This window comes from Alligator mississippiensis, chromosome 1 (assembly GCF_030867095.1).
Source record: "Alligator mississippiensis isolate rAllMis1 chromosome 1, rAllMis1, whole genome shotgun sequence".
Taxonomy (NCBI): Eukaryota; Metazoa; Chordata; order Crocodylia; family Alligatoridae; genus Alligator; species Alligator mississippiensis.
In genome coordinates this window covers 126,447,479-126,475,255 of record NC_081824.1, presented here as the reverse complement: position 1 = coordinate 126,475,255, position 27,777 = coordinate 126,447,479, and the positions used below count along the sequence as shown (strand labels likewise).

The 27,777-nt window shown below is 46.0% G+C and overlaps 1 protein-coding gene across 6 annotated transcripts in view; it reads right to left on the bottom strand.

Annotated features, from left to right (window-relative positions):
* ADGB (androglobin) overlaps positions 1-27,777 on the bottom strand; it is a 299,037-nt gene that overhangs the window by 218,143 nt on the left and 53,117 nt on the right. For all 6 annotated transcript variants that reach the window (XM_019488363.2, XM_019488361.2, XM_019488358.2 and 3 more), the window contains 3 exons: positions 12,970-13,109; positions 7,008-7,094; positions 2,200-2,402 (listed from right to left, as the gene is read on the bottom strand). In XM_019488363.2, coding sequence (XP_019343908.1) covers positions 2,200-2,402; positions 7,008-7,094; positions 12,970-13,109 — 430 coding nt within the window. The remainder of the gene's footprint in view (positions 1-2,199; positions 2,403-7,007; positions 7,095-12,969; positions 13,110-27,777) is intronic.

Here is a 27,777-nt window from a genome sequence, read left to right as displayed (position 1 = left end):
TCAAGTTTGGACCAGTCACACGTTCAGGCCAGAAGGAGCCTGGAGAACTGAAAGGTAAGACTTCCCACCCACTCCAGGCTTTCCCCCTGCCCCCTGTCCCCAGAATACTCCCATTATCCCCAGCTGCCCCTGGGACTCCCCCCTGTCCCCATGTACTTGTGGCTGCCCATACTGTCTGTCCCAGGGGACCAGGCTGGGAAGGGTTAGCCTACCTCCCGGGCCCCCACTGCCACTAGGCTGCTGCTCATCTCCAGGCTAAGCATGGCCCAGAGATCAGCAGCAGCGGAAGTGGCCAGGTAGACATGTTAACCTTTCCCTGCCTGCTCTCCCATGGTAGACAGCATGGGAAGCCACAAATAAGCATGGGAGTGGGGGGAGGAGGAGGGGAAAGGGGGAATTACTGAGGCAGCAGTGAGCAGGTATCTGGGGTGATGGGGAAGGTGGTGGAGAAGTGGGCTTGATCCAAGCCAACAGGAGGAGTTGGGATAGGTGAAGTGTTTACACTAAGATGTAGCCGAGAAGTACTACACCTTAGTATAACATGAGCTGGGTAGCATGGATTAGGGATAATCCTGTGCTGGAGTGACATAACTGAGCTGCATAATTACTGTGTAACAAGGCCCTATAATTTCCTAGGCTCCTTTAAAAAAAAACAGACTAGAAAAAAATACTGTCAGGTAGCAGTGATGGAAGCTCAGGCTCCCTTCCCCAACTTCTGTTTCAGTTCTCCCCACATCCTACTGCTAATTCCCAGCCAAAGTTCCCAGCCCCAGTGTCCCACCCCAGCCTCAAGTCCCAACCCAACTAGGCTTCCAGTCTCCCCCAATCTACTGAACTAAACCTCAGCCCTTCTGCTCTGGTCTAATTTATAACCTACCTGCATTTAGATCAGGCGACTTCTCCTTCTAATATACCTCACCCCACCATGAGGGTGACTGAGACATTGGCTCTTTTGAGTTTAGGTGCCTTGGACCCAGAACTGGCACAGCTCCCTTTTTTCTTTCCTTTTCTTAATCAAAGGTGCCAGGACTGTCACTGCATAGAAATTCCTCCTTAGTCTTAGATTAGACTATATCCAGCATAAACAGAATTTTCAGGCAATACGGTAGGTAAAAATCTCAGAAGTCTTCACCGTGCAAATGCAAACTACCATTTCTCAATTTTTTTAAGTGGGAAAGTCTGGATGCATTTTCAAGGTGACAGCGAAAATCAAGTTCCTGACCAAATAGATAACAGGGTAAGCCCCTATTCCAAAGTATGGGGGTGCCAGTGCTTTCAAAGTAAGTCACATTAAGTGTGTTAATATAAGCAAAATTTATTTTTTCTCTTCTTGTTCTCTGACTGAACTATTTTTGTTGAAAATTATCAAAAATGTTCAACTGTAGGAAGATATCTGGTATAGATATTTTTACCCTAATTGATTAAAACTTAGCAGAGTTATAAGCATTTGAAAAAAAGGTCTTGTAACACTGGGCAGCCTCGAAAGGACATGGTGTTATCAGCTTTGCCTGTAACAACAAAACAAAAAGGGATCGTAATCTCAATACCTACTTCTGTTATTGATCTACAAAGTTGTGACTACAGAAAAATATCCATTTTAAGTATCAAAAATCTAAAAACTAGGCCCTTGCTTAAAGTGGTGAGATTCTAATCTTCACACCATCGTAAGATACAAAATAAAAAATCTTGCTGTTCTTCTTTTTTTCTTTAAAAGAAACAAGACTCTGTTTGAAAAACTTCAGAGGAATATTAAATTAAGTTTTCAGAGCAATCTGTAAGTAATCATTTCTTTGTAACACTTGTAATGAAATACATATTCCTACTAAGTTCGTTTTGGTCAGAATTATATTATCATAGGAAAAACTGCAACTGATACACTTGTTATCTTTCTACAAAGAACAACCTTTAAGAAAAACACCCATGCAGCAAAATGGAACACAGCATTCTTCCATAAAATGAATTAAAGAAAACAAACATTTCCTAAAATTAGTGCTGAGCCCTACTTCCACTGAGATCAGGAATTAAAACCACACTTTCCCCAGTTTATAAAGGTATGACAGAACGTCATATAGTGACTTCAGTGGAAGTGAACTTGGGTCTACAGTAGTACGCAGTGCAATAAAGAGTGATAAATCTGAACACTGATCATTATTTCATCCTTGTCTGTCTTCAGATTTTACAGTTTCTACAGTTTCCTACCTTTGCCAATTTTCTCCACTTTTTCAGGCTTCTCCAACTGCTTACTGGAAGTGGAAGTTTCATTTTTTACCTCAGGACCTTTGGTCTCTTTAGCTTTTGTATCTGACAAAGGAGTTTTGAATTCAGGGATGGTCTCATTTGGTAGCTTAAATTCTGGTACTACATCTTTTAAAAAGATCCAAACCTTATCCAAATATCCAGACCTTGAACAAAAAACAGATGCACGTTTCAATGTCACTTATTTTTAACAGAATTCAATTCTTGATTTTTATTCAGTGATTATAATGGTCCAACTGAATCAAAGTCTTTAGAAATATTAATGTATTATAAAAGCTTACACTTTTTAATGTTTTGTATGACATTATTACAAACAACTAACAAGAGTCAGCAAAAGTAGGCAAAACTGGGCATTTTAGTTATCAGGAATGCTGACAGTGGTATATTTAAGAAACAATATCATGACAATACTGGTACTTTAATAGGGTACCAGTACTTAAATGGTACGTTATCAAGAATTAATGAGGAAGAACCTTGGATAGTTCATTTTGCAACAGCAAAATATTAATGTGTAGTTTTAAACTAGAATATATAATACAATAGCTTTAAAACTACATAAAACTCCCCTCCAGAAGTAGTTCCAGAATCCTGATAACTTAACAGCTGCAACAGCCTCCCCAGGGATTCCAATATGGACCAACACCTCCTCAATATAGTGGCAGCTCTTGTGTTGGTTCTCTAGAGAGTAGGGCTGTGCAAAACAGCACCTGTCTGCTTCAGCTACCATTCAAACGTTTCAATGGAACAGAGTTTCCTTTTGAGTTTTATTTTGTTTTGAAAGCACTGTTCCATTTAATTTTGTCGAAAACTGTTTCGCTGTTTCAGCATTTTGCCCATAGGCTATAATGGGGAAGCATGAAACTGTCTATAACGTTGTCATTTCTAGCCTGATTTGGACAAAACGTGTAGGAATGGTAGGCCCTTCTGAGGGCATGAAGCACGCCAAGTTTCAAGGAGATAGGTGCAGAAACTGCACCTCAAGGTGCTGACAAGCAAAACTGTAACTTGCCGGCAGCAGCAGCCTCCTGTCATCCAGCAGGCAGATCTGGGGGCCCCCACCCCGGGGGAGGGATGTGGGGCTGCACCTGACTCTTCCTGGGGGTGTGGCACCCAATCAGTCTGCCACATGACAGGAGGCTGCTGCTGCTGCCTGGGACCGGCAGTGGGCACAGCCCTCACCCAACACTGGGAAGATTGGTGCTGCCACCAGTCCCAAGCAGCATGAGCAGCCTCCTGTGATCCAGCAGGCAGATTGGGGGTCCACACCCCCAGAAGGAGCCCAGCACAGCCCTCCCAGGGGTGCAGCCAGGCTCCTGATCTGCCTGCCAGATGACATGAGGCTGCTGCTGTCAGCTGCGACCTGCGGCCTCCTGTAATCCAGCAGGCAGATCAGGGATCTGCACCCCCAGGAGGGCTGTGGGGCCCCCAATCTGCCTGCTGGATCACAAGAGGCTGCTGCTGCCGGCTGGGACCAATGCTGGGCACAGCCTGCATCCAGCGCTGGAAAAATTGGAGCTGCCACTGGCCCCAGCTGGCAGCAACAGTATGCTGTCATCTGGCACACAGATCTGGGGGCTGGTGCCCCATGGAAGGGCTGAGGGTTGTGCCAGAATCTTCCCAGAGGGCACGGTCGGCATATTTCCGCTGGATGACAGGAGGCTGCTGCTGTCATCTGGGACCAGCGCTGAAGCCAAGCCCAACTTCGCAACTCAAAACATTTTGAGTGCCCTTGTTTCATTTCATATCTGTTTCGAAGGCTGTTGTTTTGTTTCAATTTCACTGTTTCAAGCTTGAAACGCATCAAGACAGCTTCAAAATGAAACACCCGGCAAAATTTTGCACAACCCTACTACAGGGGCATCTTGAGCTCGGAAACAGAACAGAAACTGATCAAAGGACATAGAGAAAAAATAACTGAAAAGACACCATGGAAACAGCTGAAAAATCTGGGGATATGAGTTGAAGAGTTGGTTTGACAATAAGCTATATCTAACTCCATACTGTTACTACCAACATTTTCTTATACTCACACTTTTCGATTTGGTCAAAATAAATGGGATAGATTTGCAAACAGTACCTTTTATTGCTGCACTGGGAGGTGGAGTACAAGAGACAAAATTAGGCAAGCCTGATGTCTACAGACACATTATGATATGTAAGTGATCTAAACTGTGAGCACAAGTGAGTGTGGGCACAAAAAAATGATGGCTGTAGAAGTGAGCTCAATAAGCTCCCATTCATAAGGTAAACAGACACACAAACAAGTCTTATAAGTGAAGGTCAGGATTACAATTTGGTTGGAAATAAAAGTACATGAGTTGCACCACCCTGGAAATGTGAAAACAGTATGAAAAAATATCAGTTGAACTAAACTTTCTCACTCCCAGTTACACATAGGACTTAATGCATTTTCTGGATGAATTCATATAGAAATTATGCATATTAAAATAAACTACCAATAAAGGGGTGTTTCAGAAACTAATGGCAAAATGGCTGCCCATGCTGTATGTCTGCAGCAAGTGGGAAACTACATAACAGCTTGGAACACCAATTGCATTGTTAAATGTACCCATCATTTACAACTATATACAGAAGTAATGTGGCCCAGTAAATAATCATTGCATACCAAATAGTTTTAGTTCAAAATTGTCATTAGTTTCTGAAACAGCCTTGTATCTAATCAATGGAATTGTTTTGATTATTGAGTTCAATGACAATTACTGGTGTAATTACTTGGGAGGAAAAAAAATCAGTAGCTTCCTCTCTGGTAGCAGATTCACAAGCACCTAGGCCTTACAGATAAAAACAGAATAAAATTCTTAAAGAACTGCAAGTTTCTGACCACTTTTAATGTACATCTCCCAAATACTGAAGTTAAATATGTGACCTTTCACTAAATTGATTTTGATTGATTTTAATATCCGAAACTCAGAGTAATATCTTTCTGCAAGATCCGCTGGGCAATCTGGTGGTTGCGCCAGAGGAGAAGGCAGACCTCTTTAACAAATTCTTCACCTCCGTTTTCTTGTGCAGGGACCGGGACTCCCCCACCGTGATTCAAGACGGACTCAAGGGGAACGCCTCCAGACCTAAGGTTGAGGAGGACCGGGTTAGAGTGCTTCTGGAGGGGCGGGATGTGTTCAAATCAGCAGGTCCAGATGCTCTCCACCCCAGGGTGTTGAGGGAGCTAGCAGGGGTTATTGCAGGGCCCTTGGCACGGCTTTACAAGCGCTCGTGGTGCTCGGGCCAGGTGCCAGATGATTGGAAGATAGCCAATGTGGTGCCCGTCTTTAAAAAAGGGAGGAGGGAGGACCCGGGCAACTATAGGCCTGTCAGTCTTACCTCGATCCTGGGAAAACTCTTTCAGAAGATCATCAAGGAGCACATCTGTGATGGGCCGGCATCGGGGATGATGCTCAAGGGCAACCAGCACGGTTTCATTAGGGGCAGATCATGTCAGACCAACCTGACTGCCTTTTACGATCAGGTCACAAAAGCATTGGATGCAGGTGTCGCCGTGGATGTAGTCTTTCTGGACTTCAGCAAGGCCTTTGACACTGTCGACCACCCCATCCTCATTAAAAAACTGGGCGACTGTGGCATCGATGCCTACACAGTCAGATGGATTGCAAATTGGCTGAAGGGTCGTACTCAGAGGGTGGTGGTGGACGGGTCATATTTGACCTGGGGGGAAGTGGGCAGCAGAGTCCCCCAGGGCTCGGTCCTTGGGTCCGCACTGTTCAATTTCTTTATCAGCGATTTGGACAACGGGGTGAAAAGCAACCGGTTTAAATTTGCTGATGATACTAAAATTTGGGGTGAGGTGGTCACGCTAGTAGGGAGGGAAAGACTGCAGAAAGACCTGGATAGGTTGCAGGGGTGGGCTAACAAAAACAGGATGTGTTTCAATACGGACAAGTGCAGGGTGCTGCACTTGGGCAGTAGTAACCAGCAGCACACTTATAAGATGGGAAACTCCCTTCTTGAGAGCACGGAGGCAGAAAGGGATCTTGGAGTCATTATTGACTCCAAGATGAACATGGGCTGACAATGCGAGGTCATGGTTGGCAAGGCCAACCGGACCCTATCATGCATTCACAGGTGCATCTCAAGTAGGGCCAAGGAAATGATCCTCCCCCTCTATGCAACACTGGTCAGGCCACAGCTGGAGTACTGTGTCCAGTTCTGGGCACCCCACTTCAAGAGGGATGTGGACAACATTGAGAGGGTCCAGAGGAGGGCCACCCGCATGATCCGGGGACAGCAGGGCAGACCCTACAATGAGAGGCTATGGGGCCTGAACCTGTTCAGCCTTCACAAGAGAAGGCTGAGGGGGGACCTGGTGACCATCTATAAACTCACTAGGGGGGACCAGAAGGGTTTGGAGGAGACCTTGTTTCCCCTACAGCCCCCCGGGATAACAAGGAATAATGGCCACAAGTTGTTGGAGAGTAGGTTTAGATTAGACATTCGTAGGAACTGCTTCACTTTAGGGTGGCTAGGATCTGGAACCAACTTCCAAGGAAAGTGGTGCTGGCTCCTACCCTGGGGGTCTTTAAGGAGAGGCTTGATACCTACCTGGCTGGGGTCATTTGAGCCCAGTTTTCCTCCTGCCCAGACAGGGGGTCGGACTTGAAGATCTACAAGGTCCCTTCCGACCTTACTTCTATGATTCTATGATCTTTTTGGAAAACCTAGAGAAACTAAATATGAAATAACAAATAAATGGAATTTTTAGTAGAAGAACTTACTGGAGAGGAATGAGTTCTGGTATCCATCCAGTCAAGGCATGCAGAACAGTGAACTCTCCTAATTCTCTTTTTCCAGATTCATGTATGCTGTAACAAATACAAAGAATAAATACAAATTTGTCTGCTACCCTCATTAAAATCCACAGTCAGAGTTTCCCATTTGTTGTCAAATATAAGTTAGGTCAGGAATATCAAATCAGTATATTACTGTAAGACAGAAATTTTAGGTAGTCTTGAATCTACTGTTATTGATAATTTCTCAATAGACATTTCAGCTTTTTCAGCCTCATTAGCATAAGTTCGTTCCTTTTAAGTTATTCGAAGTAGATAACACACCCTTGTCAAAAATCTATTTTGCTACAAGTTATAGTTCAAGAAAGACCATGGTATTTCTTTATCCGATATCATACAAGGGGTTTGCTACAAATTCAAGTTTATCCTGATAGTTCTTGTCGCTTATAATTGCCACAGGAATTTTTAAGCATTTCATATTAAGCAATCATGGAGTTACTCCCCCCCTGCCCCTTGCAAAAAACTGCAAACAATCCTTGGAGTAGAGACCAAAACTCAGAATTCCCCAGCACAAGTCCTAGGCCTTGGACACACATTCCTACAAAAACAGAGTGCTATTGGTATATGCACAAGTGCACATCCCCCTTGCTGGCATACTACAGACGCCTCAAAGTGGCACACTACCACGAGGGGCAAAGGGGTTCATCCCTCAGGCTCCTCCCAGCCTGCATGAAGCCTGTCAGAGCTGCAGTTCTGTTCCCTTTGGGCTTTCAGGGAATCACTGCTTTTCCTCCCTCCTCTTTTGCAGAGCACCATGGAAGGATGGGGATCTGGAAGACCCCTCATAGTACTATATGTAATTGTGCATGCATTACAGTAACTCTACAAAAGGAAGTGTGCCAATGGACTTCCTGTTTGAAACAAACTTTAGTGGGGACCCAGCCAGCTTTGTGGTGGTACAAATAGCCTGAATGACTACAGACTCACTTTTTGTAAAGCTGTAAGGCAGAGGCAGGCAATTATTTGAGCTGGAGGGTCATTTAATGAGTTTTGGTGAGCTGTTGAGGGCCACAGGTGTAGCCCCGCCACTTGAAAGATGCCCCACCCCCTAGTCACAATCTTGGGACCGGGTGTTTTTCCCCTAACCCTTAATCTTTGTCACCAGAATTCCCTCCCATTTCCCACTAGAAATACTCCTTCTGAGATGGGAGGTTAGTCATCTTGAAACCAGGAGAAAAAAAAAAATCAACTCATACAAAAAGTCAAACCCCTACTTTATAACATTTTAATTTTATTACAAAAAATATTTTTGTCATGATTTGTATTTGTGTAGTATATATAGAGGTGATTACATAATAACTCAAAAAATAAAGTCTTATTCTTGTATATTGTGTGTGAGGGGTGTGGGGTGTAGTTGGGGGTGGTGGGGTGCATATGGTGGGGTATGGGGGGATGTGTGGGGGGTTGTGAGCGGGTGTGGCTGTGTGTGGGGGCAATAGGGTATGTTGGAGGGTGTATGTATGCGAGGGGGGTTGTGGAAGCAGGGTGTGGGTGTGTGGGGTGTGAGGGAGGGAGGCAGGGTGTGGGGAACCGCCACATACTTCCCTTATTGTGCACAGCCCCTGCCGGTGACAGCAGCAGCAGCAGGCACTGTTGCTTGGCTGTGTGCAGCTCTGGCCAGTGCCGCATATGTGGCGAGGAATGTAGCCTGACTAGCCCATCTCTACTGTGCTGGGCTTCCCACGGAGCACATGCAGCTCCCACACTCACACACCACTGGGGGGAAGCCCCACACAATGGAGCCAGCTGCCTTCTCTGCTTCATGCCATGCAGGTCTCAGGACTCCACCAGATGTGGATGGAAGCGCTGATCCTTGCTTCCCAGCTGAGTCCCAGGACCTGTACAGCAGGGGATGGGGAAGGCAGCTGGCTCCATCACACAGGGCTTCCCCTGGTGGCAATTCAGAAGCTGCACATGAGCCATATGGAGCTCTGTGCAATAGAGGTGGGCCAGGCGAACTGCGCTCCTTGCAGCGCTGGCTGGAGCCATGTGCTGCCAGCTGCAGCACCTGCACTGGGCATGAGCACCCCAAGCACTCTCACCTGCTGCTGCTGTTACTGGTGTGGGCTATGCACCATGGCCGGGGGGGGGAGTGTGTGGAGAGTATCCACACACACCCCCACCCAAGCTCCATGCTCCTGCTGCCCCTCTGGGTGCAGACTCCATGCTGCCACCAACCCCAGCCCTGTGCTTGCTGCCTCCACCCAGCTGCAGCTCTCCCCTTGCTCCCACCCCTGCCACTTCCCTACCTGCTACCTGGAGCAAGCGGGATGCCAGGGAAGCCAAGCAGCTCCCCCCAGTGGCTGAAGTAGTAGCAACAGCAGCTGGGCTGAGCTTTTCCACGCACAAGGGCAGGAGCAAGGTACAATAAGGTAAGTTGGGGAGGTGTATATGTGGACTTCTTGCTCCCACCCTTGCAGGCAGATGGGGTAGAATTAGGGCTGGGAGGGGGACAATGAGTTAGTGGGTGGATGAAATTGCCTAGTGGGCCGGATATAGCCCATGGGCTGTATTTTGCCCACCCCTGCTATAAAGGCATATTTAGGGCTACAGAAGTAACATGTGCCCAATACCTATTAAATAACACTCCTTTATGAATACTTCCATAATTTATGGTTTTATTTCTGCAGTTATTCTTTCACAAGAATGCATGCTGGTATTTATTAGAATAATTTAACAATGAATAGAAAATAACCCAAGATGGAGTGAAAGAAGTTCCAGTACATGACTGAACTTTTTAAACTGATAATTTAAATGACTGTTAAGTCTTACACATGCAAAGTACGCAGGACTAGCACCTCTATACTATTAACCAAAAACAGCCACTAAACTGCAGCATAAATAAATATTGCCATTCAAACAATACTTTTTTAGGATGGGCACCCTGCTCCATTTTTTTTTTATTTTCCTTTTCCTAATCAGGTGTGCTAATTATTTTCAAAGGCTACTCAAGGAAAAAAAAGCCCTAATAAAATATATTAATTATTTCTGTTATTAAAAATAACAATCCAACACTGGTTGCCTGGTAGTTTTAGAAATGAAAATTCATTCTTAATTTTATTTTTTCTTTTCTGTTCTAGCTATAGCAATGAGGTCTATTTCTCTATCATCCCTAATTTATATATTATGTCCATGTTGGCACTGTTTTTCTGTACAAGAGAGATGGAGCAGACAGAATTTCAGAATAAGTTGGTATTACTCCTTAATTAGCTGCAAGAGTTCTTTTTATATTTTTGGGGTTTTTTCCAGAAACACTAGCTTCTTGCCCCTGCCAAAGGGACTGAGCATGCAATAGCACTTCAAATCTTTAGCTTAGGAAGCAAGCAATACCTTGACTAGAACCAAACTCTTGAACATGGATTACTATTACTAATCCCTCTGGCTCACACCCAGAATATCCCATTTCAAATGCCAATTTCTAACTACTTATTTTAAGTACACAGTAACCAATATTTAGGTATTCGAAGGGAAATGAATTCTGTGCTGAATTTTATTTTATATTTGTCAAGATCCAAAACATCAACTGCCCACTGTTGACTAGATAAGTATTAGGTAATATAGTGTCATTGTTTTAAACAAATATTTAGACAAGCAAAAAAACATAAGAAATAAATGTAAACAAAGCCACCATCATCACTGGTAGTCCCTCACAGTCAAGAACAATCTTCCATGATTGCCTTATTCGCGGGTCCAAAGATGGTTGCACAAGGTCATTCCAGGATTGATAGGTTCTACTGCAAAATTGGGCACATGTTTCAGTGTGGGGTAGGTGGCTCTGGATTCTTGGATCTGTCTGTGACACGTTGTTTCTGCCACTCCTGCTTTTCCATCTCCTGTTGTCATTGTGAAGTTTCAAAAGTACTGAGATGCTTGCAACAGACTTTTCCTCCATGTGGGGCAGTCCTGAGTAACAGGCTCTCATGAGTTAATGTTGATGTTGCATTACTTTAAGTTGGCCTTGAGGGCATCCTTGAAGTGCTGTTGCCCTCCTCTTGAGCACACACCTTGACTGAACTGGGAGAATAAAACTTGCTTCAGGCGTCTGGAGTCCTCTTGAAGCAAGTTTTCCACATCATCTGGAAGACATCATGATGAAGTGGCTGGCCCAGCAAAATTGATGTAAGATTATTATTGCCTCAAAGCTTATGGTGTTTGCTTGCAAGAAGATGCTAATGTTGGTGCGTCTGTCTTCCCACTGAACTTGAAGGATCTTCCACAGGTAGCACTGATGGTAGTTTTCCAATGACTTGAGGTATTTCCATATCCCAGCTCCATACAGTAAGGTATGGATTATGACTGTTTGAAAAATCATGAGCTTTGGTTTGAATCTTATGTTGTAATCTTTGAACACCCATTTCCTCAAGCTTCTTAAAGCTGTACTTGAACATCTGAGGCAATGTTGGAGTTCTTCGTCAATGTCAGCCTCCTGCAAAAGATGGCTTCCAAGGGATGGGAAATACTCAATATTCTCCAAAGTCTCACCATAAATCTGAATTACAGAGCCGGGAACTGCTCATTAAGAACTTACTGATGGAGGACCTTAGTTTTCTGGTTGTTAAGTGTCAGTCCCATTTCTTGTAAACCTCAGTAAAAACACTGATGACTGCCTGAAGATCTGATTCTTAGTGAGTACACACCACAGCCTAATCAGCATACTGGAGCAGGATGATTGAGGTCAACATGGTCCTGGTTTTGGCTCAGAGTTGGCTGAGATTAACCAGTTTACCGTGTTTTTGGTAGTTTAGCTTCACTCTGACTGGAACCCTGTTGATGGTCAGATGTAGCATCATGGTGAGGAATATTGAGAAGAATATTGGAGTGATGAAACTGCCTTGTTTAACTCCCATTTTAACCTCAAGCAGATGTTATAGATCTGTTGCAAAGAAAAACTGCCACATACTGTCATGGAGCAGCCAAAGAATGGTGATAGATTTCGGTAGACATCCATACCTCAGAAGAATACTCCACAGTCCTTCTTGCCTGACAGAGTCAAAGGCTTTTGTGAGGTCAAAGAAGGCCACACAGAGAGGTTTATGTTGTTCCTGGTATCTTTCCTGTAGCTGACGAGCAGTGAAGGTCATGTTGGCTGTGCCACTTGATGCCTTATCATTCTACATCTTGATAGCTTTCCTCGCCTCGGCAAAGGTTGAAGATATGCTGAGATTGCCCCTGACTGGGTTTTGTGGGAAGGAGCTAAGAACACTTGTCAACAACAGAGTCTCAACTGAGGTCTTCAAAATTCTCCTTCCAAAGTGTGTTGATGGCTCCCCTTTCCTTGATCAGATGTCCTCCATCCATAGGTCTTAAGGAGGTTGGGTCCCTGAGTGCTTGGACTGTAGATGGCTTTGGTGGCTTTTGTTTTAAAAAAATATTTAGAAAAGCAAAAAACATAAGAAATAAATATAAAAAAAACCACAAACTAAACGCAGGAACCTTGATACATTATGACAATATTGCATGTAAATTACCTTTGCACATACAAATGCCCCCACTATTCTTAGACTGATTAAAAATGACAATTAAAATTACATTTAAAAATTGAAATGCTTTCACTGTGGAAAAGGCAGCGTGTAAAATCTTTTGGGACATAAAATAATGTAGGCAGTCAAAGAAGATGGGAAGATTTCTCAGATTAGCTTCTGTATAAAGTTTTCAGTGCATTATGTATTAGACGAGAGAGAGAGAGAGAGAGAGGAGATATGCTTGCTAGAGAAAATGAAAATCATACTATATTGATTTACTGTGCCAGTTTTCACATTAGAACTCAAAAAGTACAGATTTACCATTACAATTGCCAATAAACATTCCTCACGTATATTAAAACTGGCATTTTGCTTATTAATTCTATCTGATTTCTTAGAACAAAATGAAAAAATGGTCATAGACATACTCAGTGTTTGCCAGCTTAATGATAGCTTTAGCCAGCAACATTGGCCAAAGTTCAATTTGACAGGTTGTAGCCGGAAGCAACAAATTATTCTCTTCATTGAAAGGCATAGTGTCATCCACAATGATCTTTCTCCAGCACCCCTATGAACGAGAAAGAAAAGAAACATTAAAATGATGGAATGAAAATGGAAACAGCTTATGTATGAAATATCTATACTCTCCCAAGAACCCAATCCTATTGTAGTTTGATTTATAGTACTGATGATTTTAATAAATAAAGTAACAGATTGCAATTTGAAACTCTACTAGGTGCAATCAGTATGATAGAAACTGAAGTCCTCTACTACCTTGGAAGACCTTTATATCTAATTAATTACAGTGCCAGATAATGACATGCTAAGGCCCTAAACTATGTCTAGTTTAAGAGGCCCTATATGATAAAAATAATGCACAAAATCCACAAAAATGGATTTTCATGACACTTTAAAATGAATTATTATAATTTCTGCACACATTTATGAAGTCAATATGAATACTAACTGTGGAGTCATATATATGTATATTTTTGCCATATTAGAATGAAAATGACCAGGTTTTTTTTCTTATTTACAGGCTGCTCATATTGTGAGGCCCTAGGCGGTGTGTAGACAAAACGAGAGGCATGTGCACACACTGCTTTAATGCAGGCTAAATGCTTTTGCACCACTTTCATGGTGTTGATGTTTGCACACCTCAGCGGTATATTGCGCATTAAATCCAGCCGCTGTAGGAAATTCAACAGCATAATGCACCCTTAAATGACTTGGGGCACAGCAACCTAAAACTCTTTCAAGGAGTTTTAGTTTGCCGCCCCTACAGCCATGGAGCAAAGCACTGGGCTCCATGCAGCTCTGAGGCTCTGTAGGAATCTCTGCAGGTAGCCTGGTAGCAGCCTGGGAAAGCAAGCTCTGTCTAAGAAAAGGAGCAAGCCTGATCTCCCCTCCCCCACCCAGAGCCTGTCTGCCTGGCTGAGCTGCATAGGGGCCTGGTGCTTCTCCCCATGCCTGCAGTGTCCCTGGGACCACCCGAGCCATGTGCCTGTGGGCAGGGGCCACCTGGAGGGTGCCACTGCTGTTGCAGAGGGAAGCACCGCTCCTCCTCCCACCGTAGCACAGGGACCACTCCGCCCACCGGAAGCTCGCCCTCCCTTCCCCGCCAGAGAGGCAGGTAAGTTAGCAGGGTGTGTGCATGATACAGGGGTTTAATCAGCCCTACATTGAAGCGGTGTTTTTTAAAACCCACCACTTCAATTTAGGTCCCCCGTTTCATCTGCACACATCTGAAGGCTGTAGCTTAAGTAGCTTAAGCCCAAATCTGGCACTGATTAATTATATCTAATTTTACTATCCTCATTGATTACTTTTGCCAAGTTAGATCGTAACCTAATACAAGAGACCCTCGCCTTTTAGGTGGGATACGTTCTTGTATCCCCCATTAATGGCAAAAACCACGAATAAGGCACTGTGTTCATGAATGCCGTCTGCCTTCATGAACGTAGTGCCTCTGGCGGCTCAGGGTCGGAGGGGCACGGCTGCACTGGGAACGGTGGGAGTGTGGCAGTGGCAGCGGGAGCACAGCAGCAGCAGTGGGAGCCCAGCTGTGGGAAGCATGGAGCTCCTAAGGAGCTCCTTTAAGTGTAATTAAGATGCGTGTTCAGCATTCGCGAATATTTGAAACTGCAAATGTCAAACCCATGAATAGCGAGGGTTTTCAGTATTAATTTTCAAATAATTTGAATAAGGCTGTAATCTGGCATTTTGTACACCTCCACACACCAAACATGCTTCAGGCAGACAAAAATTTTAAATATGTATATGCTTTTTTCATGCCTGTGTTCATATTTTAACATTTCTAACACATCCATAACTGGTTCTGAAATATAAGAACATGAGATTCATGGAAAACCCTTTATTGTAGAGGTGCACCGATAGAGGTTGAAAGTTTTGCTGATGTACTGACAAATGTGTCCAAACTAGAGGTGCACCAATACATCAGTCCACATCGTATTGGCAATCAGCATTTTTTGGCTGATATGGCTGATAATGTCAATGATAAATGCCAGGTGCACGTGCACAGCCACGGAATGCACGCAGACAACCTGGCAACTTGGACAGCAGCATCCAGCTGGTAAGTCTGTTGGGGGGGGAAGAGGCAGGGGGAGGGAAGGAGTGTGGGGGGGTAGATTGAGGCCCCCGCGATCGGGGAGAGAGTGGGGCAGGGGCAGGCACAGCCCAGCTAGGGTGGGGTACAGGACAGCCATAAGCGTTTTGTGCAGGGGGGGCCCGGATGAGGGGGGTAGCCTCCCACTGCTCCACACACACCCGTGGGAGGTATGGGGGGCACATGCCCCACAGATTCATGCACGGGGAGAGGGTGGGCTGCTGCTGTGGGCTGCACTGGGCTCTTCCTGGCAGGGAGGCTGGGTTGGGGCTGAGCTTGGGGCAGGCAGTAGCGCTGGGAGCGGGCTACTGGGAGGCTAGATACATCCCAGAATTTGTCGTAGCATCCCCGTAGCCCCTACCTCCCAGTGCCACCGCTGCTGCCCGCCCTAAGCACAGCTTCGGCCCAGCCCCCATACTGAGAAAAGCCTGGCACGACCCTGGCCCTAGCCCACAACAGCAGCCCGCCTTTGCCCTGTATGGGGGCACACAGCCTGTATGGGGGCACACAATTTATGTGTGCCCCCATACAGGGGACACACAGCTCCTGCCACTGTGTACACAGGAGTGCACACAGTGGCAGGAGCTGCCTCCCCGCCCATGTCTTCTGGACGAGCCACTCATGGCTCCATCTCATACCCCACCCTGCCCCAGCTGTGCAGTGTCCGTCCCGGCCCCAGCCCCACTCCCTCTCACCACAGAGGCCTTGATCTGTCCCCCCATGCCCTTTCCCTCCCCTGCCCCTTCTCCCCAACAGACTTACGAGCCAGAGTTGATCTCCAAGCTGCAGGGCTGCATACCAGTAATTGGATAAGGCCTGTTAATAATCGGTTATCAGTATCAGCCCAAAAAATCTTTATCAGTGCACCCCTACTTTATTGATCTGATTTTTTTTTTTTAATACAGCAATCTAATTGCAGCTATTTTCCAAATGTATGCACAGATAATGTTGTTATTATATTTTTCAGCTTGGGAAAAAATAAATGCTCATTCAAGTAAGATACAACCAGTACAAATGCCTCACAAAGGCCGCAGTCCTGGAAATATGTATGCATATACTTGATTTATAAATACAAGTAATCCTATAGCTTTTCAATAATGTTGTTTTTGTATCTGAAGCTAAAAATGTTAGTCATGTTACTGTAAGTTCTGTTCAAAGTGCCTAGATACTGTGGTGAAAGGTATGGTAATAAAAACCTATACTGAAATAGTAGATGTGTGTGCCATTGTGGCTATCCAAGGGCATTCAGAAATAAAATGACTCTAGCTACAATGTGGGTAAGAGTGCTGCCAGACTGGTAAATCTGGAATATACTGTGAACACAAGGTAAAACTATGCATTAATTACAATCAGCAGATTCAGCAAAAAGTGAGTTTAGATTCTCATGTACACATTTTATATATTCTTATATCTCATATATGTTCCCAAGAAAATAGTCTAAATCAGATACAGAGAGGAAAAAAGATGCTGTTGGTTCTGTCAATTTCTGCAGGGATTTAGAGTGACCTACCATTATCACATCTGAGCTTCTTATCAAACTTCACATTTAATTTAGTATTATTAATGAAAGTCCAACCCCCTCTGGTTTTGTATTGACAGCCTCTAAAAATGAGGAGCATTTCAAAGTTTTAAATATTCATGTCAAAAAGTAGAACAGTAATTCTTCCCATTTTCATAATCGTGACCTTGTACACAGGACTATCAATGAACTTTTATAATTCAGAATTCAAGAGTAAGATGGGAAAAACACGTGAGGAAATATCAAGATCAGTATTGCAAAAATATATACTAGAGCATATGGAATAGGGCTGTGCGAAACAGCACCATTCTGTTTCGACTTCTGTTTCGATGTTTTGATGGGACAGTGTTTCATTTTGAGTTTTGTTTTGTTTTGAAAGCACTGTTCCATTTCGTTTCATCGAAACTGTTTCAATGTTTCGCCCGTAGGCTACAATGGAAAGCATGAAACTGCCTATAACTTTGTCATTTCTTGCCTCATTCAGATGAAACTTACAGGGATGGTAGCCCCTTCTCAGGCCACAAAACCTGCCAAGTTTCAAGGACAGGGGTACAGGGGTTTATGGGAAACTGCAGCCCAAGCTGCCGACAAGCAAAACTCGTGACATGGGTGACACTGTGTGTGTATTAAGGTGCGCCCTCACTGGCGCTGGGGCTTCTACATGACACACTAGTGTGCTCCAATGAGGTCTCCTTCTCCCCTACAGCTTCATCCCAGTCCACCACTTTTAATGACAACAGGTAATAACTTAGTAAGCAGCACAGTAGCACCAGCAGCATCTCAGGCAGCCAATCTGTCACAGACTAGAGCCTTTCTTTTCATTCCTGCAGGAGCTTCTTCTCCAGCAGCTGCCAGAGAACTCTCCCTGCCAGCCCCAGCCCTGGGGCTTAGATGTGCCCAGGGCCCTATGTCCTTCCGGTCAGGTGCTAGGGGTGTTGGTTTAAGGATGTGGCACTGGCAAACAAGGTCCTTTGGGTCAATCTAATCTGGTATGTTTTAGCAGACCAATTGAAGACAGTTACAGAACTAAAACTTAGCAAGCTTTCGAGTTGAAAAACCCTTTGTCAGGCTGAGGAAGCACCTACAGTTGGTGCTTGATCCTGAAAGGGAATTTACAAACCATTTTTCACAGCTGAGCCTATGAACTGCACTTCATCAGCCTCCTAGGTACAGAAACTCATGCACTCAATATAAATGTTGGAATTCTGACACACTACAACCTGCCAGACATCTGACTCCCCAGGCACCTCTCCACTTTTACCTGCACTGCTACATCCCCTCCCCCCGCAGCCTGTCCCTCACCCCCTGATGCCTCCATTTCCATTTTCAGTGACTGACTTTCTTGTCTGCATTGCAGGCCAGCCTCTGGCTTCTCTACTATTCCTTCCATCCAGAAACAGCACACACACAACAACAACTGCAGGTGCTTCCTCATCCTGACAAAGAGTTTTTCAACCCGAAAGCTGGCATCCCAGGAAGCTAAGCTAAGCTCACCTGGCGAAACACAACTCCACTGCAACCAGTAAGCCTCACACGTGTCAAAGACATGACAGGTCTGGGCTTTTCCCAGACAGCACTGTGTGCGTGCATGTGGTACCTGAAGGTTATGGCACCTCCTACCCACCTTTCACCAGGGGGATCCTCAGTCCTGGCATTTCCTAGGGCTGCCAAGCCACCAGGAATCCCACAAGGCCTCCCCAACCCTGGCAGACTGCAGTTTTAGTAGTCATGACCAGGACCTGGGGCCTCCTCTTTCCCCATAGCCCCAGTCAATACCTCCAAGTTCATCCTGGCACGGAAGCTCAGCAGGGACATAGTTTCATAGTTGGAGGGTCAGAAGAGACCTGAGCAGATCATCAAGTCCAACCCCCTGTCACGGCAGGAAAGAGTACTGGGGTCAAACGACCCCAGCAAGGTGTTCATGCAGCCTCCTTTTAAAGACCCCCAGGGTAGGAGCCAGCACCACTTCCCTTGGAAGTTGGTTCCAGATCTAGCCACCCTGACAGTGAAGTAGTGCCTCCTGATGTCTAGTCTGAATCTACCCTCTGCCAGTTTGTGACCATTGTTTCTAGTCACTCCTGGTAGCGCTCGGGGGAACAGGGACTCCCCCAATGCCTGCTGGTCCCCCCTGACTAGTCTGTAAGGGGCCACTAGATCCCCCCTCAGCCTTCTCTTGTGGAGGTTGAACAGTTCAGGTCCCTTAGCCTCTCCTTGTAGGGCCTGCCCTGCTGCCCCCTGATCATGCAAGTGGCCCTCCTCTGGACCCTCTCAATGTTGTCCACATCCCTCCTGAAGTGCAGCGCCCAGAACTGGACGCAGTACTCCAACTGCGGCCTGACCAGTGTCGCATAGAGGCCACACTTTCAGGAATACCAGCTGCTCCACCAAACCAGGATCCAAGCAGGTGCAGTAGGGTGTCACTACATCCCCAGGAATGCTGAACAACCTCTCACTCAGAACACTGGTCAGTGGACAGGACAGGTGTTTGCGGGAAATCGCGGCTAGATCTGGCCACATCTGGCTGTGGCTTGCCCAGTAGGCCAAGGGGTCGCACAGCAGTGACTCCACATCCTCGGCAAGATAGGCAGCCACCAAGACCTGAGCACCAGCAGGCACTGAGAACTGAGCAGCCACCAGCAGCCCTGTCCCCCTCCAAGGCATTCCTAACAATGAAGTGGAACTTGTGTGCTACGCAGTGGATGCCAACAAAGTTGGCATCATGGACCACCTTGAACATACTGGCCCTATTGTCAGTGACCATGAACCCGCAGGTAAGCTCGCTCTGCCTAATGAGCCACCCCTGCACCAAACAGCTCATGGCCCTCAAGATCTCTGTTGCTGTGTGGCACACATCCATCACCTCGGCTTGAAGGAGAGCCCACCGATGGCCTGACTGGTCGCACCAGTGCCCTGTAAGGGAGAGGTAGGGAGAAGGGCTTGCCATCGACAGCAAGCATCTCCCCAATGCTCTTGGTGATCTCGCTTGCCCTTGTAACACTCCCCACTTTCTGTCCGTCTTTCCCCCACTGTTCCAGGGTGGCCTCCCTCTGCTTTGCGGGGACAGGGGCAAAGGCAAGGGGGCGGTGCCTGCAGAGATGCATCAGGATCCCCATGGTGCTCTTGAGTTTTGTGCTCTTGCCCCGGCTGGATTTGGCTTGGCAGTGCAGGCACATAGCATATGTTGGATCATCTGCCAGCTCAAAATGATCCCAGACCACACTATCCGCTTGCTTCTGGCATGCAGCTGCATGTCTGGATGCTGCAATTTCCCACTCCTCAGCAGGCAGAGACATAGCAACAGAAGGAGTGGACTCAGCTGAGCTGCTTGCCTCCACAACCTCTACCTCAGCCTCTTTTGAAGTGCCTTCTGGGGAAGGGGACCTGGCTCTAGGGGACACTTGATGGGTGTGGAGCACAAACTCAGCTGATTCCTCCTCCTTCCCCAGAATTTCCCTTGCTAAGGCACTCAGATCCAGAATCAGCTCCAGCTCTTTCTCTGGCACTGCAAGGCTCAGCATGGGAAGTGAAATGGGGGTGGAGGAGACTGTCATGCTGGTGCTTGCTGTCATTATGGTGGTGGTGGGGTGGTTATGGCAGGTGCCTTTGGAGGAGATGCAGTCTCAGGCACAGGCAGTGGCACTGACACTGCTCCCCTCTCCTTGCTGCTTCTCCTCCTCCATAGTTGTAGGAAAGAGGATGCATCTCAGTTTGGGGGGGGGAGGGGCACTTAAACCTCTCCCTCTATCCCCTCTTCTGCCCCTCCCTGAAGGCTTGCCAACTGCCTTTCCACCACACTTCATGGTGTGTTTCACAGTATCTTGTTCTTAGACAAATATATAAATGTATCTGTGTTCCTATATAAATTCTATAAGGTGTGCAGTATATGCTGCAATGTATACACGTATAGAAATAAAATATAAATGTATCTCCCTTACTGTATAAATTCTATAATATATGTATATGCCACAAGGCATAAATGTATAGAAATAAAATACAAATGTATCCCCCTTCCTATATAAATTCTATAGTGTAATTGCCAATATAATTATAAAATTGAAAAGAATAAATCAGTGAATATAATAATAAAATAAAAGGGTCTAGAAGAAAGCAAAAGGTATTGTTGAATCCCACTTGCTAGGCTAGGGTAGCAAATATGAAATCATTCAAATCAATGCTATTAGTAGCCTTTGTTGTCTAAAGCTCCTGAGCTGCTGGAAGACACAGCTCAGTAACTGTCAGACCCCAAGGCAAAAAGCAGGCCAGTTCAAACAATGCTGCCTTTTATGCTGTTTTTCCATTCCTTTCCCAGAGCACTGGGATTGGAAGGGACATCAGGGAAGGATCACAGTCACTGGCTAGCTACACAGTCAATATGAGAATAGTGCTTCCCCCTCTTCCCCGTCCCTCTCCTTACTTTCTGTTTTCCTTGAAGGCAAGCCCAGCTTGAGCTTTGAAACTCGAAACATTTCAAAACTTTTGAAATATTTCTACTGCCCTCATTTCATTTTGAGGCTGTTTCAAAGTCCTTTGTTTCATTTCATTTTTGTCATTTTGAGCTTGAAATGAATTGAAACAGCATTGAAATAAAACAGCCAGCAAAATTTTGCACAGTTCTAATATAAAACCTTGACATAAATAAAGGCAAAAATACTCATGGAAGCATGCAAAATTCTGTCATCAACACCGCACTAAATACATATTCCCACCAATTCAGATCTCTTATCTGCTGCAATTTCATTTGGGTTGGCCTTATTGATGAACTTTGTAACCTGTCTTTTAGTACAAGTAATAGGGTTTTTATAGCTGTCATGGTCCAGGAAATATATCAGAAGCAACGAGGGGTTTTTTTGGTGGTGTTTTTATTGGACCAACAAGGGGCAGATTCAGAGTGGGTACAATGGTACAAGTGCACTCCTTCCTTTGGATTGCAGAGTACCATAGGAACCTCCAGGGAATTTTAAAGTCCCTAAAACAAGTGAAAATCCTCCCTTCCTGCTCAAAGGCATGCCCCCCGCTCCCGGCTTCCCCCACCTGCTTTTGCCTGCTATCCCAGGGGCCGGGAAGCACTGGGATAGTACCATTCCTGACCCTGAGTGGGGGTTGGGATCAGCTGGGGATGCCAACAACAGCAGTGCACCTGGTCTCAAACTGACTGGAAAGGGGGAGGGAACTACTCTCCAGCTTCCCTGTTGCCACTGTCCCCTCCACAGCTGAGCCCAGCCCCTGCTCAGGCCATCTGGGTCTGGAGTCTCCTTGCCCCCAAACTATAGAGAAAGTAACAGCAGTAGGCAGGAAGTTTGTGGGGGGGAGGAAGAGGTAGAAGGGCAGGAAGGGGAGGGAATAGGGTGGCCACTGACCCCTCCCCAGAATACAAGGCAGCCCTCACTACTCCAGCTAGGAAGCAGAGGGTAGGGGCCAGCCTTGCTCTTTGAATCACACAGCACAGCCTGCAAAGCATGCTGGGCTGGTGGTGGGGCTCTGATTTAACTGGAACCATGAAGTGGGGTCTGGGACAGAAGTTTCATAAAACATATGTGTAACTTCTATCCCTAGCCCAAAGATCTCTTGATCTAGGGTCTCATGGTAGCAGACAGAGAAAAGACTTGCCCTCCCTTCACCCTGAAAAGCACACTAGCCATCAAAGCTAAGTATTGCATTGATCAGTAGCAAATTGTTTCCCCACTAAAGTGAAGGAACCAGGGAATTAGCTGAGTCTTTCAGAGCTGAGCCTTTCAGAGTTTTAATTTGCTCCTGTGCCTGCTCCTTCAGTAGCTCACTAATCCTTACTCCAGGCAAGCTGAAACGGAAACAATGTAGCACTTCATGATATTGTATTATGAATGGACTGACACTTCCATTTTAGTTACTTGTAGGTGTCTTTTTAAATTACTTTTTGAGAAGCATCACATGTCCAGGCTAGTCCTATAAGCAAACCTGCTTAGAAAGAGTCTTTACAAAAAATCTGTGAAAACATTTCTGAATTACTTCCACATGAAAAAAATGACCTTGTAAAACTTCATGTTTTGGCTATGGAAAATAAGGCAGGTGTGCATTTCTTAATTTGAAGAGATGATGTAGTAAAGTAAACAAAAGCATGGCTATATCCACAGGGCTTTATCTTCTATTATGAAAGACATACAAGATTGCAATGCTACCTATGTGTATAAGAACTAATATTTAAATGTTCTCCTCGTCTTTGAGTTGGTGTTCATTCCAAAAGTCACAAGGGCCCATAAACAAACAGTTATGGATAAAAGTAGAGACCTTTTTTTCCCCTCACAGAAAGCTTACACAATATAGTTGCTAAAGCAGCAGTTCTAAACATCAGAGGGGGATTTGTGTGATTTTGCACTGGTCATGGAAGTTTGGGTAATTATTTTTATCTATAGAGGTTTCTGAAAGAACCCAAAGTCAAGTAGTTGCTAAGCAACAGGCAATGTATATTACAAGCAATATTTCAATATTTCTACCACAAAACCCAGCTTATTTTCTCATGATGAGGTTCATACCTGCTGCTATCCCAGTCCAGTAGCAGCATTTTCCAGCCACAGGATTCTATGATTTTTGTATTCCAGCTCTCATCACTGCAAGGTCTTTTGTGCATACAGCAATGCACTTTTTATGAGACAGGTAAGCAGAGCTATGTCCCTTGCTGTGCGGCAGTATAGCACAAAGAATAGAGTATCAATCATGGACTGAGTACAGGCAATAAATGGTTAGTCTTTCAGAACAAAGGGAAAATAATTGCTGAGTGGGAGTGTAGGGAGCTCTGTCTATAAGGGAGCAATAAATAAGGTCAAAGAACTTTTTCCCAAGACTGCAAAGGATTCTGGGATGCAAGTGTGAAGGGACTGACATATGGTTAACAATAAAAGAAAAATGGGCATGGGTTTCAGGAGCTAAGGATGGGGAAAGATTGTGTTTAAAGTATAACTCTTTAGGGCAATCCTCTCTTCAGTTCTCTATGAGACTACATAGTCACACAAATTTCTTTATAAGCTCCCTCTTTCTTCAAATGTCTGAGTGCCCTTTTTTGCTGTCACTTCTTTAGAACACAAAACAGTATCTGATTTTCACGCTGAGAAAGGTAGAAATCTCTGTGGAACCTGCTGGACTCTGACAAGAGAGAAAGCAGCTATTTAACGGGCTGAAGGATTTTCAAGCAGCACAGTGAGACTCGCATCATTGCCTCAGTGGAGCTCCAACAGGCAAACACTCTATACACCAAGCAAAAAACTATACAGAGCAAGGGGTGTGGGTTTCTGAAGGATGGAAAACTAGTACCTTAGGCCAGTAAGGGAGAGTGTAGTTGAGAGCTAAACCAGAAAATACATCAAAATGTAAAACTGTCTTGGTAGCTGAGAACTGAAACAATTCATGTTTTCTGCAGAAAGCCTTAAGAGCAAACATTTACTAATTCAGAGAGACTGCTGTAAGCAGGGACCCAACAAACACCTGTTGTGCCCAGGGTTGGCTCCAGAATTTCCCAAAACGGGAGGCAGAAGCAGCAATCTGTACTACAAAGACAGCTGCATCTTCTGTTCCCAGCCTCCTCTTCCAGTGCAGGCAGACTGCACTGCAGCAGCCTCTTGGGAACTTTTTAAAATCCCTAAAGCAGATGAAAATCATCCCTCCCTCCCCATGCTGCTTTCTCGAGGAGGGGGAGAGGGTGAAGCAGCTCCAGACCCAGCCAGGCAAAGTAGGGACTGGGCTCAGCTGGGGAAGGAAGAGTGGCAACAGGGTACCTGGAGAGTAGTTCTCCCTACAATGCCCAGTCCTGGAACAGGCATGGGGAAAGGGAAGGGGAAGGGGAACCCTCCTGCCATCCCTGCTGCTCTTGTCTATGTCTCCCACTGAGCCCATCCCTGTGCAGCAGGCAGGAAGGGCTTTGGTGCTTCCCTGTCCCTCAGGACACTGGGGAAAGCCAGGTGAAGGAGGGGAAAGAAGGGGATGAGATGGGACATGCTTTTGGTCCTTCCAGGATCACTTCAGTCCTCCATGCCAGTAAAAAAAAAAAAAAAAAAAACTTTTTCTTTTTTTTTTCTTTTTTTTTTTTTTACTATAAAAGAGATCCTCTTGCTAGCCTAGGCCAAGCTGCAGAAATGTTGCTAAAGCAGAAGGCCCTAATCCCATTTCTGAATAACCACACAGTGAACCTTTGCAGATGTTACAATTAGCTAGGTCAGCACAGTAAAAAAAGAAATTAACCTAAACTAAACCAGTAATGAGATTAAATTAAAAAGGGTAAAAGGCCTGAAAGGAAATATTTAACAAGGAGGCCTTAAAAGAGATAATCCAAATATAATACAGAATATTACATTATTATAGCTTCAGCTGGTGAGTAATATTGATTGATGTGACCAATTCTATTAAATATAGGTTTGCTATAATATATCTATTAGTGTTTAAAGGTTTAGATAAATTGTAAAAACAATGCAACCTTGTCAGTGAGGACCACATATCAGTAAAAAGAAAACACAATGGTGGCATGCAACATTCTAAAATGGTAAAGGAAGGAGATAAAGACATCCTGCCTTCAAAAAAATTTAATTTCCACAAGGACATAAATCCCCACTAATTGACCATTTCAAGAGCATAGGAGAAACTTTCCTTCCTTTGTTGTGTCCTTGTGACAAGGCATTTAGCAGAATTCACAGATTCACTGGAACCTGACAGGCTGTGCCCTGAGACTTCTGCCATGGCCTCGTTCTTGTGACCTCTGGGCTGCCAGCTGTGCACCTTAGCACCCATACCACCCCAGCTCCATAAAAAAAGCTGTTTTAGTTTAATTCCCAAAGTCTCAATGAAACAAAGAATTTTAAATAAACCAATGAGAGGGTGCATCTCCACAAGACACTAAATGTGCAGTAGACTAATTCTACTGTGCATAAATGCAGGAGGCAAAAACCATGCTAATGCACTAATGCAGAGTAGAATTAGTCTACTGTGCATTAGTGTCACAAAAAAGCATGCAGTGGTGCTACTGCACAGTAGTGCCAATTACAGCACAAAATAACTGTGCTATAATATATAGTGTAACTATATATAAACTATAATAATAGTGTAGGGGGCGGAACTGCCGGCAGGCACTTCCGGGTAGACTGGGGCGCCTGATTGGCTGTTGGGGCAGGGGCGGGAAATTCAAACTGCGGGCTTTAAAAGCCACGGGGTGACGTAGTTCCCAGCACTCGGGAACCAGCAGCGGGAAGGAGAGGATCCAGGCACACATGTGTCCCGCACGCATGTGTGCCCCCTTATTAACTTGCTGACTGGAGGCGGAGGCAGCAGCAGCAGCAGAGGATTCGGCACTGGGGTCAGCAACAGCTGATCCCCCGAAGGTAAGCGGGGCGGAGGGACCTGGCACAGCTGAGCCAGATCCAGAGGGGAAGCCCCCCGGGTCCCATATAGCTGAGCCAGTAGGGAGCCGCGCTCCCGAGCCGCACAGCGCAAAAAGAGCGCGCAAACAGGCGCACTCTGTAAGAGCACGCTGGCGTTTGCGCAGGCGTTCGCGCCGGCAGGCGGGCAGAAAGGGCCAGGAGAGAGACTCCTGTAAGGGTAGAGCGTAGACACCACACAGATCTACAAACAGCATCTTATAGAATGGTGTCGACGAGGAGTGCTGCTAGGGCCTCTGCCCAGGGGGCCAAGCCTACCCGGGGCTGGTCTGAGGCCTCCACCCAGACCGAGCCCATGGGGGAGCTGATGTCCCCCTACCTCCTGGCCTGCAGGGGATCCCCAGCAGGGTCGGGGGGGGCAGAGATTGGAGGCCCCCACACCTGTCCGGCAGGAGCCCGTCTTAGGGCTCTGGAGGCGCAGGTGAGGGAGCTCCGGGAGGAGGTTAGCAGGCTGAGGGGGATCAGGGAAGCGGAGGATGAAATTGACAGCTATTTCTTTTCCCTGCAGGACCAGGCACCTAAGAAAGAAGCATCCCAGGGAGTGCCCTCCACAGCACAGTGGCAGACGGTCACATCCAGGACCGGAGCTGCTCGCAGCGAACTGGTACCAGTTCCTCCAGTCCGACTGGAGAACAGGTACGCGGCCCTGGCGACCCTGCAGGAGATGGAAAGAGAGGAGGAAACCCTTGGGCAGGAAGCAACACCACATTCTCCACACTCCAAACAGGTCAAGAGATCCACGCAGACCCAGAGGAGGAGGTGACGAATGCTTGTCATAGGCGACTCCAGCCTGAGAGGTACGGAAGGGCCCATCTGTTGCCAGGACCCCTCAACACGAGAGGTCTACTGCCTGCCCGGAGCAAAGATTCGGGACGTGAAGGAGGTAATCCAGGCCAGGATTAAGCCCACCGATTACTACCCCATGGTCCTAGTCCATGTGGGTACTAATGATGCGGCCAGAAGAACCCCTGATCACCTGATGGCGGACTACAGTGCTCTAGGCGGCATGCTGAGGGAGTTTGGTGCACAGGTGGTATTCTCTTCCATCCTACCAGTGAACGGACAAGGAAGACGACATGAGAACTGCATTAAAGAGACCAACTGGCGGCTTCGGCAGTGGTGTCTCGAGGCAGGCTTCGGCTTCCTGGACAATGACCCGCACATCACAACGAGGGACATGCTCAGTTGGGATGGGCTTCACCTGTCCCCCAAAGGTAAGCGTGTGTTTTCTTCTAGGTTGGCGGATCTCCTCCGGCGGGTTTAAACTAGGCTCATCGGGGGGAGGGGAAGATGAGGGCGGGGGAAGCTGTGGACCACCAAACCATGTGGCACCCACAAGGACAGCCCAGCCTGAAGAAGGAGAACATTGGAAACCTGTGAGCCATGGGGCAGCCAGCAGTACAGCACAGGTAAGCAATAAGCAGGTAAGAAATAAGGGGCCCCTTGGGACTCGGAGCTGGGGGGCAGCAAAGGCACCAGTCACAGGGCTCAAGTGCCTATATACTAATGCTAGGAGCATGGGGAACAAGCAGGATGAACTAGTGCTCCTGCTTGTAGAAAACACCTATGACTTAGTAGGGCTAACAGAAACCTGGTGGGATTTGTCCCATGACTGGGCAGTACATATTGAGGGTTATAGGCTGTACAGAAAGGATAGGGTGGGGAAGAAAGGGGGAGGGGTTGCGCTCTATGTCAA